At 40.2% G+C, this 15,315-nt stretch overlaps 2 protein-coding genes across 2 annotated transcripts; both read left to right on the forward strand.

Moving 5' to 3' along the window:
- Window positions 1-1,167: 1,167 nt before the first annotated feature.
- LOC114558381 (charged multivesicular body protein 4b) lies at window positions 1,168-7,763 on the forward strand. Its single transcript, XM_028582350.1, has 5 exons — window positions 1,168-1,528; window positions 3,167-3,344; window positions 3,794-3,908; window positions 4,937-5,063; window positions 6,413-7,763. Exons 1-5 carry the CDS (start codon window positions 1,345-1,347, stop codon window positions 6,475-6,477), a joined length of 669 nt encoding a protein of 222 aa, XP_028438151.1. The 5' UTR covers window positions 1,168-1,344; the 3' UTR covers window positions 6,478-7,763.
- A 985-nt stretch (window positions 7,764-8,748) lies between these two features.
- eif2s2 (eukaryotic translation initiation factor 2, subunit 2 beta) lies at window positions 8,749-14,948 on the forward strand. Its single transcript, XM_028582942.1, has 9 exons — window positions 8,749-8,900; window positions 10,712-10,895; window positions 11,010-11,110; window positions 11,349-11,478; window positions 11,841-11,941; window positions 12,772-12,920; window positions 13,043-13,099; window positions 13,258-13,343; window positions 13,500-14,948. The coding sequence occupies exons 1-9, from the start codon at window positions 8,886-8,888 to the stop codon at window positions 13,673-13,675; spliced, it is 999 nt and encodes a 332-aa protein (XP_028438743.1). The 5' UTR covers window positions 8,749-8,885; the 3' UTR covers window positions 13,676-14,948.
- The last annotated feature ends 367 nt before the right edge of the window (window positions 14,949-15,315 follow it).

Here is a 15,315-nt window from a genome sequence, read left to right on the forward strand (position 1 = left end):
GTATGCCTTTGTACAGAGGTGGAAAAAGTATTCAGAGTTCAGATCCTTTACTTAAGTAAAAGTACTAATACGCTACCACACTGTAAAAGTACTCTGTTATCCGTGAAAGTCATGCATTGAAAATGTTACTTAAGTAAAAGTATGTAGGCCTAAAAGTATCATTAATAAAAAATCCTAACATTTTAGAAGCTGGAAACGATCCAAACAGTTCTGTGTTGAATCGTCTTATCATTTCAACTTGACTTATAGGCCGTTATATTGCTGGGTAGTTTAATTTATAATAAAACATCGTATTTTATAAACCACATAGGCCTATGTTTTGTGTGCAATCATTTTAATTTGTAAAGTAACTATAGTAACTAAAGCTGTCAAATCATATTTCTCTCTGAAATGTAGTGAAGTAGAAGTAGAAAGTGGCATGGAAAGAGAAGACTAAAATAAAATACAAGCAGGCCTACCTCAAATTTGTACTTAAGTACAGTACTTGAGGAAATGTAGCCTACTTAGTTACATTGCACCACTGCCTTTGTATGTTGGATGTCTCCAACAGCTGATGGAAAACACCTGCAGTGACGTCAGTGGTTTGGGTGTGGCCACAGGTTCACCGGGATCCGAGCCGCAGGCCCGTGCAGGTTCCCCTAAAATGTTTTTGAAATGAATTGCAATTCTTTTATGAATGAAATGATCAACAATCTAAAGAACACAATGCCAGTACAGTAAACAGCACAGTAGCCTACAGAAAAAAAATAGAAAGCATATTAAAATAAGTGAGTACAAAAAATAAATAGCCCAGATAATAAAAGAATAAGTACATTGAAGTAAAGCGACACGTGTACTCCAATTGTCCAGCAGATGGAGATAGATATCCAACAAGCACCGCGCTCACGCCCATAGACAGTATGCTCACGCCTCATCGGGCAGGGAAATTACAAATCCAACTATGGCCACGCCAAGACCCGCCCTACGAAGCAGCTCGATTGGTTGGGGTTAGGCATTTCACCTCGAGTGGTTAAGATTAGGATAGCCGATTGGTCAGGAGATAGGACCTGAACAAATGGGGTTACGTTACTTTACGTTCCTGCTGGCCAATAAATGCTATTGAAGGGCGGGTCTTGGCGTGGCCATAGTGGGATTTGTAATATTCTGGTAATATCCATGGATGGGCAACATGACGTCATCGGGCCTTATCCAGGAAGTAGAAAAACATCAACAATCCTTCCAGGTTTCTGGCTAGGGCGAAGTGTCAGTGTAGCCTAGCAGCGAAGTAGCTAAGCTTGATTTTCGCAGATTTGTTTTATTATTTATTTTTATAATTAGTGTAACGTTTACTGTAGCACTCCAGATATGTCGTTGTTTGGTAAGATATTTGGAGGAGGAGGAAAAGGAGGAAAGGGACCGAGCCCACAAGAGGCGATCCAGAAACTCCGAGAGACGGAGGAGATGCTAACGAAGAAACAGGAATTTCTAGAAAAAAAGATCGAACAGGAACTGCAAATTGCCAAGAAAAACGGCACGAAAAACAAAAGAGGTGAGATATCAGGGCGTATTTTTGGATAGTTTCTACGCTTTATCGCCACATTGCTTGGTCAACAACACTAATCTAAATGTTAGCAAGTTAGCTGAGTTGGCTAACTTTGCTCAGCTGTCAGAGAACTGTTGGCTGCCTCACCTACCGTCGTTATCACGGCCACGGTGGCCACCACAGGGAAGTGGACGTTTTATCGATTGTGTGTGAAATTAAATTATGTCTTTATTGGTTATCGCTGGCTTCTTTTCACTGAGGTAAGGAAACGCGAGCCTTGTCTTTTCCCAACATATCTGTGGTGATAATTTTTCGTCTGATTGATCAGTGGTCATTTAAAAATGAGAAAGGTGCGGCTAGCGGTACGGATCCAGTTAATTGTCAGATACTGCAGATACTGGCTCAGTGTGTCAGGACAAGGGTTGAGCATGAGTTGAACATGTTAAAGGGACGTGATATCGCTGTTAGAGAGGTGGGCGTGTCTGCACCTTGGTCAGAAGTCTGAGACCTCTACACCTCCAGAGGTCCTACAGTTGCCTGACATGTTATTATAGAAGCTAATAATGCCAGAACACCAGTACAAAGACCCATAAACTTCATGCTCTCTATCACCGGTAACCGGTAACATGGAAACAATTTTTTTTGTTAATGTCAAGCATATTTGTCATCAGCTAGGGCTAGGAAGTCAAACTGATATGTTGTTGGTAAAGTTTGACATGTTGGCCTGATAATGGCTGCGTAAGAAAGATCATTACTTGGTTGTTAAATTGTTATGATTATTACTTGTGTGTAAATGGACATGTTGGGCTAATGACACTGCTAGAATACAAATCAAGAGGCCACCAAATATGTAGTATAAATCCTCTGGGATTATGAATATCAATAGTGTATAATGTGGATGTCTGGGTAGAAGTTTTGAAGATGCCTAAAAAGCATGAAAGTGTTGATTAAGGGTACAATTTTGTACCTTTTTAAAGTGGTGAAAAGCAATGTAGGTCAGCGGGTCACCAAAATCAAAGACACAAATATCCAAAGAGTACAAATATCTAAACCAAATCTCATGCCAACAGATGTTGAGCTATTTTGCTCTCAAATAAAGTGTTGGAGAAAGAGGAAAAACTGATAACTTGAGGTTATCCATCAAATAAAGAATCACTGGAGATAAAGAATATTATACTTGGCTTGAATACTTTGTGTACATTGACCTTACCCTTATTATTATTTCCTCCTCCAGCTCCACAAAGGTTGACAGAATGAGTCAACCCAGCATGACACTGATAGTTTCACTACAGCCCATCAGGTGTGAGTTAGTGGTTGTGGCCATGTGACTACTTTGTGGCTGATTCATTTCTACTTTCCACTTTCTCCATTTCACCAACCAAGTGCCAATCACAAGCTATATCTAGTTGTCCTAATAGTCACTAAAATGGTAAATTAGTGTGTCGGCATTTTATTTATGATTCCACTCAGTGGTGTATCACTCTAATTTCACAGAGCAAAAGATATGCTGACTAACCCTGCACATGTTCAACCACTTATTCAGGCTCTCATTCCTGTTAAAGGACAAAAGAATCCCCATGATGAGGATTTTACATTGTCAATCTATTCATCATGACTCCTTCCCTCCTGTCTTTCTCTCCTCAGCGGCTCTGCAAGCTTTGAAAAGAAAGAAGCGATATGAGAAGCAGCTCGCTCAGATCGACGGTACGCTGTCGACCATCGAGTTCCAGAGAGAGGCTCTGGAGAACGCCAACACCAACACTGAAGTGCTCAAAAACATGGGCTTTGCTGCCAAGGCCATGAAGTCTGCCCATGAAAACATGTAAGAACGAGCACCCAGTCACTGATTATTAACGTCTTTACAATTTTATTGATTGATGGATTGGACTATAGCGAAGCCTGTTTATAAAAAAAATATATCTGTAGCCTGCTGCTTCTCAATTGCCTTCATGGGACTACGGGGAGAGTAAAAAAAAGAGTCAGTAAATCAATCAAGAGATTATTCAGAATATGCTTTCCTCATAACAAAATCCAAAGGATTTGACCCATATTCAGTAATACCTCCCTAATCCAAACCAATCAGCACTGGATGTTATTATGTTATCAGTGAAATAATATGAAGAATATATATTAAAACAGGCATTCATACACATTTCCCTGCTAAAATACTTTGAATTCTGCCAACTTATCTGTGTTTAGTAAAATGAGGCTTGGTTAAAAGGTGTAATAGTGCATTCTGTTTTATGAATCATCCCTTGCTGGTTGTTTCAGGGACATTGACAAGGTGGACGACCTGATGCAGGACATTACCGAGCAGCAGGAGCTGGCCCAGGAAATCTCTGACGCCATCTCTAAACCTGTCGGCTTCGGAGAGGAGTTTGATGAGGTGGGCAACACTTTTCAGATACTAGATTTTTGCATTCTTGCGTGTAATCCATGATGGACTGATGACAACACAGGGTTAACCCAGTAGAGCAAAGTTCATCGTCATCCTTGCTGCCCAGCATTGTTTTGACACCCACCAGGTTAAACACAGCTTGTTGACCTGACATTAGGGCTGCCTTATTTTTCAATGGTCTTATTCATAGACCAACTTCACCACAGTTGATGGTATTCAGTCATTAGGGGACAGTGTGGCAGAAAGAATGAATACGCTCTTTCTCAAATTCTCAGTCAACTGACTTGAAGTATTTTGATTAAACTCTCAGCGAGACGTTTTACTCACCAAGTGAACAGACACACAAGATTAGGACCATATTATAGTGGGGTTATATATATATATATATATATATACATACATACATACATACATACATACATACATACACACACACACACACACACACACACACACACACACACACACACACCTTGGTGGTTTGGATTTTACATAGTCTTGCATTGCCAGACCTTCCTCCTCAGCACTGCGGAGGAAGGTCTGGCTAGTGCCCACAGCTGTCCGGGAAGGGACAGAAACATGCTCTGGTTTATTGGCATTTCTTTAAACCAATCACAATCGTCATGGGCGGCGCTGATTACCACACAGAGCCCAGGTGCCTCTGCAAAATAGCCTCGGGATGAAACTTGTTTTGGTGGAACATGTGTACGTTCAAAGGTTGTTTTAGTCATGCAACAGAAAACTCAGATTGGACAGATAGTCTAGCTAGCTGACTGGATTTACCCTGCAGAGATCTGAAGAGCAGTTAACCATAGTCCTCATAAATCCACTGGAGTTTAAAATTCTAAAAGAAAGCAGAAGGAAACGGACATCCGGCTGAAAAGATGGACATATGGCGGAATTTACGGCGACAGCGGAGCAATCCTGGAAGTGGCAGGTCGTGGATACAGACTAGGTTTTACATGAATTAGTTTGTGATTATCCTCATCTTTAGTGTTCCTTGCTGTGTTTGTCAGGATGAGCTGCTGGCGGAGCTGGATGAGCTGGAACAGGAGGAGCTGGACAAAAACCTGCTGGAGATCGGGGGACCAGAGAACGCCCCCCTCCCCAACGTGCCTTCTACTTCATTACCTTCCAGACCTGGTAAGAGCCTTGATACAGCAACTCTGTGAGCCTGACTGCAACATCTTTTTGTTGTTGTTAAAGGAATAGTTTGACACTTTGGGGAAATATGGTAATGTGCTTACTGGCCAATGATATTAATCTTACAAATGCAAAATTGTGAAGTGACATAGCTATATGTTTTTGGATTGAAAAGTTTATTTTTCTAATATACCCCCGATACTTTGAGCGCCTTCACCATCCCGCGGATACAAAAATTATTCATTTATTATTAACTTGTTTGTAATAATCTTACTTTATATATAGACTAATTAATGACATACTTCATCCCATTATTGACAAGCATGTATAGGCAACAAGAACTATTAGAATAACATGACATACTGTTGGACTAATGAATGGTTAATGAAAGCTATTGAACTCAACTGTTTAGAAAAGCTGCAGGTAACATACATAAAACTGGCTGACATTCCTGTGACATCATTCATCCTCTCCTCTGTCCTCCCTCTGCTGCTGATGTTAAACTCGTACTGCAGACAGGTTCTGCTGGTAAAGAAATCCTCATACACAACTGGGATTGAAGTGCCATCCGTTGTCATCCACCTTTACAGACCTAATTATCATGTGAAATTCCACTCGAAACCATAACAACAATTTAATGTTCCTACTTATCGGCCAGTAATATACCAACCACCGATGTCTTCTGCGTTACTAGTACAGACATGAGAGTCAATACTCTCATGTAACTCTTTGCCAGAATTCAAATGATCATATTTTACAAAATGTGGAATTTTTTTGCTTTAAAGGTCCAGTGTGTAACGTGTTTAGTTGTTCATTATCAAAATCTGTGTTGCCCGTTCACAAACTTGTCCTTTTTTCATGAATATTTCCCACCACCATCAATTCCAAGTATTCCTTTTGGCTTGAAATTTTACATTTGCATTTGCATGAACTGGGGTAGACACTCCATATTCATGCGCCATCTTGAAATACGTTAGCAGGTAAGGGACATACAGGACATACTGCTCCGCCTTTCACGTTTTCGCTGTCACATGATAAACTCACAGGTGCTGCTAATGCTGCTAATGGGTATCGTAGCTTCCCGGCCCCGGGATATTGAAAAGAGCAAGAGACCGGCTTTTTGAAGCGTGAAGGCTACCGTAGCTGTAATACATACTTTGAACTGCGTGGTGCGAGAGAGTTGATTGCGATATATGATCTCAACACTAGATGGGAGAAATTCCTATACACTGGACCTTTTAAGCTCGGCTGTTAAGGCAGAGTACAAACCAGCTGAGAACAGCTAAACATAACTGAACCAATTCCTTTACATCTCTCACAACTGTTCTTTCTGTCTTTTCACCCCAAAGCCAAGAAAGAGGAGGACGAGGACGATATGGAGGACCTGCAGCGCTGGGCGATGGAAGCCATGTAAACGCAGCATCTGCCACATCATACCTGCATCAATGAGGGAAGAGGAAGGAGCAAGGGGAATGAATGGACTGATAGGATGTTGTGTATGAGTATATTTTTGTGTGTCTGAGGAGAGCTGACTTGATGTAACACTACGAAAAAGCGAAAATGCTGTAGACTTTGTTTTCATGTCCCCTTCACGAATACAGAGACCCCTGGGTGCTCAGCCAACGAGTCAGTCAGGGGCTTTTATATTGAAGCTCTGTCACTGTACACAATATTTTTACCCTCAATTTTAACACAATACTAGCAATTAATGGTCATTGACTGGGCAGGGCTATTTCAGCACCCACAGAGTTCATACTGAGGTGTAATAATATGAGTTCTGTGGTGCAACAACGGAGTTGTTGTCAGATTAGTGTTACAGGCTGCCTGCCATTGCTAACGTCACTGGATGACCGGGGGAATTTTCATGGGGGATAATCCTCAAAGATCCGTTTCCGACTCACATATTTACCTGTGTTTGTGGCGTTAAACTGGCTCGATGTTTGTTTGTTTGTTTGTTTTTCCTTCTTGACAAAAATAACAGTCCTTTGCTCTCTGTTTTTTGTTAATGCTGTTGAAAAGAGGGGAACAGCTGAGCATGAGCTGGATGAAGAAGCTATGAGCTGTGTGCTTGCCAGAATCCGAACCTCTTCTTTTGTTTCAGGCTGCGTGCTTTGTCCCTTTCTCTCCTCCTCTCTCCTCTTCCACTCCTGTCGCCATTTCTACGACTTTTACCTCCCTCAAAGGCATTTTCACCAGTGGTTCTTGTTATTTGGTGTAAATATCCCAAATGTGTCTCTTTTTATATACTGTATTTCTGCCATCACTGAAAGGTTCTGGTTGAGGTTGTGTGAAGCATGCAACATTGGGAAATCACAATACAGATCACAACGCACGGCTAGAAAGAGAGATGATAAACCTAACCCTTTCATCCTGCTCGGTCTGTCTCAGTCCTTCTCATAAGGGTTTTTGTTTCAAACTGTATAATCTTGAAAAATAATAATAATAAAGTATTATCACACCGTATTAACTGCATCTTAAAAGGAGATGATGGTTTGTAAAAGATTAGATTATAATTGATCTACAACATTTTGGAGTTTTAAAGAGTTAGTTTCTTTAGTTTTTCAAAGTCATCATGTAAATTTTTTACATAGACAAAAAATAACACAAGGATGGATGGACAAGCATGTTTGCATTTCTATGTTTTATTTATCCAGATGAGAATATTATTTGCAAAATCATTAAAGGTTTTCAATTCTTTTATTGTAGTTTTGTCATTTATAATATGTCAGAACATCATAATCCATCATTATTTTCCAGAGCCCTAGAAGATGTCCGACCAGCTCGCCAAAACCCAAAGATATTCAATTTACTATTAAAGAAGACAAAGAAGTGGCCGGCTTGGATCAGTGGTATACCAGGCACACGTATACTGAGAGGTTTATGCCTCGACGTAGAGGTCTAGGGTTCGAATCCAACCTGTGACAAATTTCCTGCATGCCTTCCCCCTCTTTCTCAGCTGTCCTGTCAAAAATTAAAGGTGGAAAAGCCCATCAAATGATCTTAAAAAAGCAGCAAATCCTCACATTTGAGAAGCTGGAGCCATCAAATGTGTGGCATTTTAGCTTGAAAAATGACAAATTAATAATTGAAATCAGAATACTTTCCTGTGATTGTTCTGTCAATCGACTAATCGATTAATAGACAAATCATTCTAGTTGTAATTCAAATCAACACAGAAAGACACACATTTGTAGCCCATCATCTACACTGTGAGTCAAACATTTTGGACACCAGCATTTTCTGATAAATGAGAAAACAGCATACGAGTAAATACGTTCTAAGTACAATAACATTAGAACATGCAATCACTAGTATGAGACACCTGTAACAGACAACAGTAACTATATTTATCCTGCCGGCGATGCTAACTGTTCACAGGTTTTAGATGCATGGCTTTAATATTTATACAGTACATTATAACAGGTGTATACTTCTGCTCAACATGGTAATGCTATAAAACTGTAACATTGGGAAAGGAAGAGCAGAAAAAGTGTGATTATCCTGAGTATACAGCTAATACACACACACTATTAGAAATAAACTTTTAATTTGACTGTCAAGTCAAGATCCGTGATGGAACAGATATATTATACCTCTACAGACTCATCATTTACATATTTAGCAACAGTTTTGGTTGTGCAATCTTGCTCTTGAACACCCAACTGGAATGCGACGTCGCAAAGTAATGACGCCCGGATTTGGCGACTTCACGCTTGCGTATTGCGGATCCAACGCTGATGCAAGACATTTTCGGCGCAGCGTTGTGGGGCTGATCGAGGAACAAAAAGTAGCCAGATTGCAGTCACTTTTCAGCCCGCAAACATGTCAGGAGACGAGGTAAGTCATATCGGGTTATCCGCTGGTTAGTGTGTGTTGGTGTGTAGACTTGTTGGGTGAAATTGGGCGAATTATCGGGTCAGATGGGTGTTGAGGATGACTTTGGGCCTCGGCACTGCTGCTCCCCTCCCTGTCCGCACCAGCTCTCACATGGCTGCAACCGAGCTAGCAACGGCCCGACCAGCCAAGATGACAAATGCACAAAATATCCAGCACACCACTGTATCACGATCTATCACATCGTGCATATTATTTATTCTCACCGTGGTTTATCAATCCGACCTGTCACAGCTGCTGGATAACTCAAATTGATTGGTTGGAGTTAGCTAGCTAGCTAGCAGCTGGCCGGTAACTAGCTAGCTAAGCTACGGAGCTAACGGCCAATGTTCTCTAACGTTACCAGAAACAAAGCGATAGTTCACACCAAGACAGAGTCCTGACGAATGTCAAAATGAAATATCTCGAAATGTAACTTGTTGTTTATGAATTGTATACAGGCGCTAAATCAATTTAACGTTGTGACTGCTTGATGTCAATTTGATTTTTCTTAACTATCATAGTAACTTAATCTGGTTGCAATGACAAACCAGTGCACAGTAATTCAATTAACAGTTAACGTTACTGTATTTAAGGAAGTTGCATCATGTAACTGAGATAACATAACCAAACCAAAGTAAATCCATATTACTTGTATTCATAAATCTAAATTATTCCCACCTTAAATCTATGTACCCTATCTAACATTTTAATGAACTGTTTTAGTATTTCTTTGGTGTTTTGATCCCCTAGTATTTTCTGTTTTTGTACGTTTCATGTTTCATGTTATTTGTCAATAAATGAATAAAAAAGTGATGCAACAGCCGTTAAGACGAGGAAGAGTATTGTAATATTGCATACCAAGTCTCATATCACAATATCTATATTAAGGCTATATATCGATTTCGATCTCCTCGATATTGAGTCACACAAAATACTCCTTTCTGAATGGCTGGAAGATGTCTGTTGTGGGGCTGCATCTTGATTATTTTCCTTATGGATGAATCAATATTCTTTATGGTTTACTACATAATATGGCAGAAAAAAAATCACAACTCTTTTGTCCCACAAACTCTCCAAAATCTTAAGATAGCCCATTAGATAGCTATCATTAAAGTCAAATAGTCCCATTTGTCTCTCTGTAACCAGAGAATCTTTGGCATTTTTGATAAACATGACATTAACAGAGATTCATTTTGCAGATAAATTGTCTGTTGATGGACTATTTGATTGTCATCTATTACATGACGCTTTAATCAGTGTTGATCAGTAGTTGAATCACTCTGTTTAATATCAGAGCACAAATTATCTAACAGCACTTGACTTTCATTTAATATTACCAGTTGACTCTAATTAATGAAACTAACCATGGGTTAACCCTAATCTGTAAATGAAAAAATAGTTATATTTTTATATATATATATATATATATATATATATATATATATATATATATACACACACACACACACACATATACACACACACACCTTGACGCAGTGGGCCTGGGTTCGACTCCGACCTGTCATTGTCATGTCATTCCCCCTCTCTCTCCCCTTTCATGTCTTCATCTGTCATCTCAAAAATAAAGGCTGAAAATGCCCAAAAATCTATCTTAAAAAAAAAAACAACTGCCAAAGCATGAATATTAATAATCACACATGTGAAAGCTAGGAAAAGATAACATTGGTTGAATTGATAAAAGAACATTTCTCACAGGGAAAAATGTTAGTTAGAAACTTATTGATTTTCTCTTTTATTTTTCTCTCCTTCAGATGATTTTTGATCCCAACATGACCAAGAAGAAGAAGAAGAAGAAGAAGCCCTTCATGCTGGATGAGGAAGGAGGAGAAGGTGTGGGAGGAGAAGAGGCTAGAGAGGTGGAGGCGAAGGAGGCCGAACCAGAGCCGGGAGACGACAAGGAGCTGGATCTAGAAGAAGATGAATGCAGGAAGAAAGGTTAGAATGATAATAGATGTGTCAGTGCATATTCTTCACGAGGGATGTAACAATGTACATTTAACCGCCAGCCTGCATCAAGTTGGAATTAAGCAGAGTTTTTGTCTTCTCCAGAGCCGTCCGATGATTTGAACGACTTGAACTTCTTCAACCAGAAGAAAAAGAAGAAGAAACCTAAGAAAGTGTTTGAGAATGATGTCGAGGAGGGATTAAAGGTCAGTCACTGCGAAACCACAACCAGTTTTTTGTCTTTCTCCTCATCCCCTTGCATTCTGCATATTTCTGTTTGCTTCCATCCTCTGTCTTTCTGATCATTTTACATCAGCACTTCTTGTTCCACTTCTACCGTTGCCTTCCCACCAGTCTCCTTTTTCCTTGTCGTAACCACATTCGCGCAGTCATTTCTCATCATCATCTCCTCGCTGAATTTCACTTCTCATTGGTCCAAATCAGGAGCTGAAAATTGAAGGAGAGCAGCCAGAGGTGCTGGAGGAGGACAACCTGGACCTAATGCTTCCTACCAAAAAGAAGAAGTCAAAGAAAGTGGACTTTGATGAGGGAGAGTTGCTGGAGAAGGATGACAGTAAGAATAAGTTACATCATGTTTAAAGCTGATGTGTGTGTGTGTGTGTGTGTGTGTGTGTGTGTGTGTGTGTGTGTGTGTGTGTGTGTGTGTGTGTGTGTGTGTGTGTGTGTGTGTGTGTAATAATGTGTGTGTGTGTAATAATGTGTGTGTGTGTAATGTGTGTGTGTGTGTGTGTGTGTGTGTGTGTGTGTGTGTGTGTGTGTGTAAAATATGTGTGTGTGTGTGTGTGTGTGTGTGTGTGTGTGTGTGTGTGTGTGTGTGTGTGTGTGTGTGTGTGTGTGTGTGTGTGTGTGTGTGTGTGTGTGTGTGTGTGTGTGTGTGTGTGTGTGTAATAATATGTTTGTATGACGTGTTTCCAGCATTAGAAGATGATGAGGGGAAGAACAATGATGGGATCTCATTCAGCTCCTCCACAGGACCAACCTGGGCCGGCACTGAAAGAGACTACACTTATGATGAGGTAGGACAGCTTAGAGCTGGGCAATAAATCGATATTATATCGTGATAAGAGACTGGATATTGTCTTAGATTTTGGAAATCGTAATATGGCATAAGTGTTGTCTTTTCCTGGTTTTAAAGGCTGCATTACAGTAAAGTGATGTCATTTCTGAACTTACCAGACTGTTGTAACTGTTGTATTATTTGCCTTTACCCACTTAGTAATTATATCCACATTACTGATGATTATTTATCAAAAATTTAATTGTGTAAATATTTTGTGAAAGCACCAATTGCCAACACTACAATATTGTTGCAGGATCGAGATCGAGGTATTTGGTCAAAAATATCGTGATATTTGATTTTCTCCATATCGCCCAGCCCTTATATCTGATGTCCATCGTGAATAAACATGTAGAAATCATAGGAAAAAGACAATCCTTATAACTCCAGAATGATGGTTGTCTGTGCATCCATGGGTATGTAACTGCTGTTAGTTCGGCACGCTTTTAATTGTGCCGATTTGCCAAAATGTAAACGATAACAGGCTTTAAAAATGGGGCTCAAGTTGTAGCCCTCAGTTAACACACTAACTCCATGGCAACATTATACTTCTTATTCACATCCACCGAAGGAAACGTGGTAATGACCAAATAGAAGTAAGACAAAGAATAATAGGAGAAATCCATCATTATGAACTTTTCATCTTGCATTATCAATATGTTTTGGTTTTTTTTTACATTTCTGTAATACTGACACTCTCTTCCATCACAAAAAAAGTCAACACAAATTCCTCTTAAGGTTTTATCCTAATTATAGTTGGTGTAATTCTTTGTGCCTTCTGTGTCTCAGCTCCTGAACAGAGTCTTCAACATTATGAGAGAGAAGAACCCGGACATGGTGGCCGGAGAGAAGAGGAAGTTTGTGATGAAGCCTCCTCAGGTGGTCCGAGTGGGAACCAAGAAAACCTCCTTTGTCAACTTCACAGACATCTGCAAACTGTGAGCCCCCCCCCCGTACACATCTGTGCACTTCTCACACTGTTATTGTCAATGTTACTGACACCAATGCTACATTTTCTAAGTGTTATCTACAAACTGACCTTTTATGCACTTCATCACAGGTTGCATCGTCAGCCCAAACATCTCCTCGCTTTCTTGTTGGCTGAGCTGGGAACAAGGTATGTTTTTTGTTGTATTCAAAATCATGAATAAACAGTATTTTTATTTTCTGTCAATTTCAGGCACTTAGTTCCTAAGATGAAAGGAAACCTTTCATGTGCATTTTAATGAAAGTTTTGATTTGTGTGTTTGCTTTGTGCCCTTTTTTTCTGTTCAGTGGTTCCATAGATGGAAATAACCAGCTTGTGATCAAAGGCAGATTTCAACAGAAACAGATAGAAAATGTGTTAAGAAGATATATCAGTAAGTAACAGTTACACCTAGCGAATAGCAATGAATAATTTGACTCTTTTCAAATTAACACTTAGGTTTTACACTTTTTTGTTTTCCACCAACTCGCTCAGTGCCTGTTTCCCTGTGAGTACTGCGGTGCTAATCACTGTCTTCCCACCCCCGCAGAGGAATACGTGACGTGTCACACCTGCCGCTCCCCAGAGACCATCCTGCAGAAGGACACTCGCCTCTATTTCCTGCAGTGTGAAACGTGCCACTCCCGCTGCTCCGTCGCCAGCATCAAAACCGGCTTCCAGGCTGTGACGGGCAAGAGGGCGCAGCTCCGCGCCAAAGCCAACTAAAGACCACCGAAACTGGGCTCCCCCTCCTCTCTCGGCCTCCCCTTTCTCCTCAGAGGGGCTGCGGCTGGGGTTGGACGCCCCCTTGATTCGCTAAAAGGACTCTCTGAATCGAACTGTGGGAGGGTTTGGCTGTTGTTAAGTTGTCGTGGCCTGGCAGGGAGTGAGAGAGTATCTGAAGATGAACAGATGGGGTTCAGGCACCGTAAGCAGATGATGTGTACCACATACACTGTTGGATGCATTTGATTTGTTGTGATCTGGCTGACGAATCCTCCACCTCCTAGTTTTTTTTTTTTTTTCTCTCCATTTGCTGTGCTTCTTGATTCCTGCAAGAAAACCCTGCTTTAATGTGGCTTCCTCATTCTTTCCTCTCCAATTTACATACACCAGACATGAATGTTTCTTTGTATAAGGAATCGTTTATCCATGCAACCAGCCAAATTGCAGTAAAGCTAAGTTTATCTACAATAACAAGAGCGTAGTTGCTCTGGTATTTGTAGTCGTGTGGCTAATGCGGTCACCTCTTTATTCTTAAATCCCACATTGCTTAAACTCAAGGTTGTGTTCCTGTTTCTGGACTGGCCTAGAAATTACAAAACTGTCAGTGCAGAATTTTGTGCTCTAGATTCAAAGATAGAACTCAAAATCACCGGGCTGGGCGTACAGGAAGATTTGTTGCTGTAGCTAGTCTGTGACCGGCTCATTACACCGGCCTCGTTTTGATCATCTTATAGCAGGAGATGACCACAAAGTCGAACAACCAGGGATTGATAAAGGAGAGAGCACCTTCCTACTGAATACTTTAAAAGAGGTTGTGTGTTTGACAGACAGAATTATACAGTGTGTTTGTGAGTGCTTTTGTGGCATTGATGAGCAATTGTGTACTTCATTATTTCTTCCTTTTGACTTCTGAAGTTAAGATCAACCCATTTTATCAAACATTGGAAATTTTATGGAAAATTGAATAAAATCAATTTTTGTCAAGAAGAGCAGGTTTTTTTGAGCTCATGCCATTCCCTTAAAACCCAAATGCTTCTCCCCTAAAAACAGCCTGTGAGAAGGCACCTCGGATCAGTCTTCTTTAACAGGTCTTTATTTACACCACAAGCTAATCAGGATATGAAGAGTGAGTCCAATGATACTCAATACTACATGATTTACACGATATTGGTTATCTTCTTGTTTGAGAAGAATGTGGATGAGAAGGTCTGGCTGGAATTGTTTTAAAACCTGGTTTTTACAAAAATAAAATATTCTACTCTCTCGCTCTCCATTACTGCGCTCTCTTTGTGCTTACGTCCATGTTGCCACAAAGTTGTTTTGCACAGAAAAATGAAATGGTTATTCAATTTTTAAGTTTTTTTTTACCTTGAAAGTCTAACCGTAGTGACTTGCTTTTTGATGTCAGTGATTGATTACCCAGCAGCAGGTTTGTTACTCACTTGACACAGATGCCATGTTGCTGCAACTTCTGCAGGACATAAAGTGTTACTTGCAAATAATGCATTCATATAGCTGAGGTTTGTCCTACTAGGGACATGGTTACATTTATCAAGTGTCATTAACAAAAACAAAAACAGTATTTTAAGTCACCGCTAAATGCTTGTGAGGCTATTTACTTTATAGACCTATTTACTGTA

The sequence above is a fragment of the Perca flavescens genome, chromosome 7, assembly GCF_004354835.1.
Source record: "Perca flavescens isolate YP-PL-M2 chromosome 7, PFLA_1.0, whole genome shotgun sequence".
NCBI classification, from domain to species: Eukaryota; Metazoa; Chordata; class Actinopteri; order Perciformes; family Percidae; genus Perca; species Perca flavescens.

Coding starts and splice junctions, on each gene's coding strand:
- LOC114558381 (XM_028582350.1), top strand. CDS start 1,345: ATGTCGTTGTTTGGTAAGATATTTGGAGGAGGAGGAAAAGGAGGAAAG. Junction 3,345..3,793: donor AAGTCTGCCCATGAAAACAT/GTAAGAACGAGC, acceptor TGGTTGTTTCAG/GGACATTGACAAGGTGGACG. Junction 5,064..6,412: donor TTCATTACCTTCCAGACCTG/GTAAGAGCCTTG, acceptor TTCACCCCAAAG/CCAAGAAAGAGGAGGACGAG.
- eif2s2 (XM_028582942.1), top strand. Junction 10,896..11,009: donor AGATGAATGCAGGAAGAAAG/GTTAGAATGATA, acceptor TGTCTTCTCCAG/AGCCGTCCGATGATTTGAAC. Junction 11,479..11,840: donor GTTGCTGGAGAAGGATGACA/GTAAGAATAAGT, acceptor ACGTGTTTCCAG/CATTAGAAGATGATGAGGGG.